General features: G+C 36.7%; 1 protein-coding gene across 1 annotated transcript; it reads left to right on the top strand.

The window, feature by feature from the left end:
* Positions 1 to 478: 478 nt before the first annotated feature.
* LOC23687563 lies at positions 479 to 1732 on the top strand. Its single transcript, XM_021852918.1, has 3 exons — positions 479 to 1114; positions 1186 to 1387; positions 1449 to 1732. Exons 1-3 carry the CDS (start codon positions 621 to 623, stop codon positions 1677 to 1679), a joined length of 927 nt encoding a protein of 308 aa, XP_021708610.1. The 5' UTR covers positions 479 to 620; the 3' UTR covers positions 1680 to 1732.
* Positions 1733 to 5994: the final 4262 nt, after the last annotated feature.

Below are 5994 nucleotides of genomic sequence, written 5' to 3'. Positions count from 1 at the left end.
ATCTACAACTTTGCCGAAGACATCATATTTAAAGATCGTCATTTAAAAAAAAAATAGTTTCGCAGCGCCGCCCGTGGCAAAGTTTCGAACTAACATATACCGTCAATATATGCGCTATATTTTTAGAAAATTTTCGTCCCAAGACACCATTTCGAAAAAATCACTTTTAAAGGTGCTACAGAATTAATTTCACGATTTCGGCCGATCGAAATACTGTGCAAAGGCTGCCGGGATTCGCCACTATTTGTCAATGCTAGGAGGCAACGGTTTCTTTTGGTTGGATGTGCTTCTGCTTTTTGCAGGTAGGTCCTCGAATTGAATGTAATTGTCATTTCTTTTTTAACTAGATAGTTTTGATGGGTGTTTGGAGTTATCTAAAAATTGAGAAAAGTTAGGAACTCGACTAATTGAACTTTTTTATTAACTTCAAAGGAATTCCGAGTGCATCATCGACAAAATGGACCGGAGCGCTCGTGATTCAATACTTGAGCACATTCTTATTTGCATTCCAATCGATTTTGTACATTCAGCAAACAATAAGTGCGGTAGCTGACAGACATGGCAACACTGCCATCCTTTTGATAGAGGCTGTGATATCTTCATCCATCGTACTGATTTGTATGAAGATGTTGCTTATGATTCATCTGAAGATCCCGCTCGCATCGTTAAGACAGTTCATCGACAGCAACCGAATCTACTCTGGAGATAAAACCTACGATGAGCGCGTGTTCAGCAAGTTCCACAATTCGGCTCGAAAGATCCCACAAGTCGTATTTGCGCTAATAGGCCTTGAAACCATTTTGTTATCAATTCCGAGCAGTGCTCGGAAAGCAGTTTTCAAACTGCCTCATCAACTGATTGGAGCTGGAAAACACGTGTCGTTTTTGGTAAATTTATTGTACTTCGGACGCTTACCGCTAGGAATGTGCCCAAGATTTTTCACCAATTTGGGGAGCCTTGGAGCGTTGCTCATGGGAATGCGGGCGAAGTTAAAAATACTGGCACATCGTTATCAGCAGACGTTTGCTCATCTTGGGCTAGATGAAAAGCAATACTTTGCATACATGAAGCTGGAGATGCGCGAAATCATGGACCAACAGCTAGAGTTTTGGAGGTAATTGATAGATCTAGCTAGACAATGCGCTTTGATCCTGAAATCTCTCATGCTTTGCAATTCACTTTTAGGAATTTGAACATCCTGAAGGATATGGTTGGGAAAGCGTTCTGCCTGGTCCATTACTTTTCAATCTATGCCATCGGTACAATGCTATACGTGTCTAAGATTATGGGCCTCAACGCAACGTCTGTAATGCTCGTGGCCTCCACTGCTTGGCTGCTGTTGGAATACTACGTATGGTGTCGTCTGGTGGAATCACTTAAGGAAGAGGTTTGATTTTAAAGCTTTCATTATTTCTTAATCTTGTTCATAATTTTGATTCTTTACCCAGGCTGAATTAGTTGCGCTCGATATCTTCGAAATTTGCTGTTTGATGCCCTACAATAGAGAACATGCTGTACAATATACTCAGCAGAGAACTTCTCTGATGATATCGTGGATCAGCATGAACAATGGTTTGACTATGGACTGTCTGGGATTGTTTCAGATATCGACAATTGGTTTCGTTGAACTGTTAAATGTTGTTTACACGGTGGTGACATTTTTGATCAATGTGAACTGAACGCATGTGAATGTATCATGAGTGCTTATTTCCGCTGTGAATTAGTGGTACGAAATTATATAGAATAGGGTCGGTGTTCCCTTAGTGGACAGTCCCCTATAGTCGCACTAGTGGCTTTTTACGGCCGTTTAGCTATAAATCTTTTCAAAATATTTTTTGACATGAAGGGCAGGAGCTATTAATCTAAGTACCATTGATACACAGCTTGATTTTGTTCAAAAAATGATCGAAATATTTAGTTTTGCTTAAAACTTGAGCTCCCTTGCGCCTATAGTTAACCTATTGTTCCTATAGTAGCACTACTGAGAGAAACTATTTTTTATTATACAAAATACTTGATGAAATAACAACTTTTTTTACATCAAACGAAAGCTTTTAATCTACACTGTGTAGGAAAAATATAAAAGTTTTGTAAAAATACGATTTTGATAAGTATTTTGCCAACGCCGTGATGCTAGTGCTACTATAGGAACAGGAATTAGAAATAGTGCTACTATAGGCACATGTATTCCTATAGTGGCACACGCGATAATAAATACATACATTTGAGTTTTCGTAGTTTTCATATTTTTCCCGCAAAACCAAGATAAAAAGCTTTCAGATGATGTAAAAATAATGACGCTAGCGTTATTTTTCGATTTTATACGATTTTTTGTTCTTAGCTATGCGGCTATTGGTACATCGACCCTAGTAGAAGAAATTCACATAGCACATCAATACATTACAGTACACCCGATTCTGTTTTTGCACGGTGGATGCGTACCGTGCAAAAAATAAAGTTTAAGTTAAAAATTTCAAAAACCGTGCAAAAAAGTTACACAATTTCTCGACGTTTCATGCAAAAATAAGGTTTTGTCAAAAAAAAAAAAAAAAATGTATGGAAACTACATTTTGCCGTGTAAAACAAATCCGTGCAAAAACAGAATCGGGTGTACTGGGTTCCATAATCAAGATTTCAAAATTCTGTAACTTCGCAATCATTCAATCGTATTTGTTGTCATTTTCAGGAAACATCACAAATTAGTTATATTTCTGATTCCTGCATTGGAAATTTTGAATTCGGTGATGGATTTGGAATTAGGTTCAAATTTGTTGGGGTACCTAGAGTATTTCGATATAAGCAATTCTCGCTGAAACCAGGCCGCCATCGGTACCCATCGTTAGAATTCCAATTTTATGCCCATTTTTAGATAAATCTTGGGTATTTCTTCACGGGATATGTCTCATATTTCGCTTGGAACACATAGCAAACTTAGTGGCATCGTATAGAAAAAGGATATAGCTTTCATTTGAAATCGAAAAAAATTTGGCGGCCATCTTGAATTTTGTTAGAAAAATCGATTTTTCACCATTAGCGAACCGCTAGTTTTGAATTCTGAGATCACCATCAAAAAGCTGAGGAAAAATTGCGTGAGATAGGCTACAGAAACTAGGTGAGCAATGGTATTTACCCTATCAAATGAACGATTTTCTAAATCATGTTATACGATTTTGGCGTATATGGCGAGTGCAATCAATACAAACATCATTTTTTGTACAACAAAGAAACACGCTTTCAACCTTTAGTGTTTTATTCGAGTCGAGTAAAGTATAAGAATATTATTTTTAGTGAAAAAATCTGGCGGCCATCTTGGATTTTGACGCAATAGGCGGCATCCACAAATTACGTAACGCTCTAGGGGGAGGGGGGAGTAAGCTCAAGCGTTACGGCTCATACAAAAAAATAAAAATTTTCATACAAAAAGCGTTACGGAGGGGGGGGAGGGGGTCAAAAATTTCCAATATTAGCGTTACGTAATAAATGGACGCTGCCATATTGATTTTAGGTAGTAGAATAAATTTTTCACCTTGATAGCACTCAGCATGTCGAATTTAGAGGCTACACAATAAAAAAAGGTTACGTATACTCTTCTTCTTATTATTCTCAACTTTACTGACGTTACGCCCCTACTGGAACCGAGCCTGATATTCAGCTTTATTAGCTATAAATCCAGGTTATTAAATAGGAATTTTCTATTTTAATGCGATTTCTGACAACAGAATTATTCTTCGACATATCTTTGAATTCAGTAATAATGAATAAATAACTTCAATAAATGAAAACCGTCAAAAAACATTGATTGTATTAAACAAACATTTTTTTACCCTATGCATTGTTGTTCATTGTATGAAGTTTTTAGATTGCGTGTAGGGACATTAGTATGCCTTGTGGTAATATCTGTAGTTCTAACGTAAAACATTGACAAAAGTGCATTAATTTATGATGAAAGTCTTAAATTTTGAAGCAAAAAACATTTTTGATTTTCTAAGCCATATAGTATCGTTTTTAGTACCGCCCAACATGCATGTGAAAAATAGCGAAATTGAATGATGAGAAGCAGGTTTTGTTCTAATGTGGACGTAATGCCGAAACGCAGATGTATAATTTCGAGGTTAGAAAAACTGGCAGCCATCTTGGCTTTCGAACGCCATCTTGGTTTTTAGCAGTTGCATGATTTTTTACCATCTCAGTGCTCATTATGTTGAATTATAAGGCCTCCGTTAAAAAAAAACAATCAGATTCTATCATTCTTATCTTATCTCAGCTGTTCAACTGATTGTTCATTTGTATCAATGGTTTTAACCAAATAAATAAAAGAAATAAAGCTATTTTACAACTCGAAGATATGGAGAAGAATCATTCAGGTAGCAAATAAGCGTTAAAAAATCCTATTTGATAATTTGTTTTTTAAAACTAGTTAAGCTGAAGGGCTGTCTCTGTTCCAGTAGGGACGTAACGTGAGGAAAAAGAAGAACAAGTGTAACGGTAGCATTGCAATTCAAAATGTTGAGCGCTAACAAGGTGAAAACTCATTCTACTACTTAAAACCTGAGACGAGACTCGCGAAGACGGTCTTCTTTTTCTGTGATTGCTGAGTTTTTTTCTTATTCCACTTTGTGTTTATACCAATTATGCGCATGCTGTTCAAATCCTCACATGAACCTCTCAGCAAAATATGATTGAGTTTGCAACACATCGAATCATAAATAGCCGTTTGAGTGAAATTTCATGCCAACAAACGTAGCAGACATTTGAAATAATTAATCTTCTGCTTAGATTTATCATCAACTTTGGAAAAAACTGCTCCGCCGACTGAGGGTTTAATAACAGTTTACTTTGAACACAATACTTTTCACTTTTTCAGCCATAAAAACGGTGGGCTGCATTTGACGTTTCGTGAGAGGGGAATCTGGGCTGCATATGACGTTGATATTTTTCCTCTTCGCGAGTCTCTCTCAGCTTAAAACCAAGATGGCGTCAAAATCCAAGATGGCCGCCAGATTTTTTCACTCATATTAAAACTCCTATTCTTAATCTGTCTCAAATAATACACCAACGATTGAAAACTTGTTTCTTTGTTGTACAAAAAATTATGTTTGCATTGCACATTGGTCCCAAAGCCATATCTAGGAAGACAAAAACGATTGCGCCTTAAACGTCAATTTTAGATATATGGTGTCTTCGGCAAAGTTTCTCCATTTTTCTCAGACATTTTTTTCAGAGATGTGAAATTAGGGTGGCCCACACGGTTTATGAGATCAACACATAAACTTTTTGCTGACGCATTTAGGACTACACAATGTTCTACAATATTTTAGAACAACCGATTTGGAGCAATTTTGCCGAAGAACCCAAATTTCTATCTCTTATGGTTCGCGAGTTATGATTTTTTTTTAACAAAAAAGTTAGGGTGGTACTGAAAAATCAGTTTTTTTCTTGATAACTTTTCATACGATAATTTCTCGCAAAAACTTTGTTCCGGGCACTTTTAGAACTTTTGATTGTGCAACTTTTTGCCGAAGAAACTACTGTTCTATCTCTTATGGTTACAGAGTTATAAGAAATTTTCTTCGAAAAAATGGTTGTTTTCAAATGCCGATATACCCGAAAGGCGCAAACGGATTTTCAATCTTTTATCGGCATTAGAAAGCATGGGGCAGGACACTGAATCCAGTATCAAAATATTAATATTTATTAATGATATTAATACTGATATTGAGAAGATTATCAAGTATGCATGGAGTTTTGCTATTTGCCTGTTGCCGGAGTTGCCAAGGCAAATTGATTATTGATATGAAAAAACAAGTTTTGTTTATCGTCAGATCGTCTGAGCAAAATATATAAGAAATCCGTCCGATGCAACATAGACCACACTGTTTGATGCCAACATCCATCTGGTAGTCTGGCTAGAAGGAGACTGACACCTGTACGATGCATCACATTCAGTGAAGCTCCATTGTCATCAATGCCCCTCATCTTTCTACGATTTCCGGG

This window comes from Aedes aegypti, chromosome 3 (assembly GCF_002204515.2).
Source record: "Aedes aegypti strain LVP_AGWG chromosome 3, AaegL5.0 Primary Assembly, whole genome shotgun sequence".
Lineage (NCBI taxonomy): Eukaryota > Metazoa > Arthropoda > Insecta > Diptera > Culicidae > Aedes > Aedes aegypti.
Note: the sequence above shows the minus strand (reverse complement) of the source record. Positions and strands in the feature narration are given on the sequence as shown.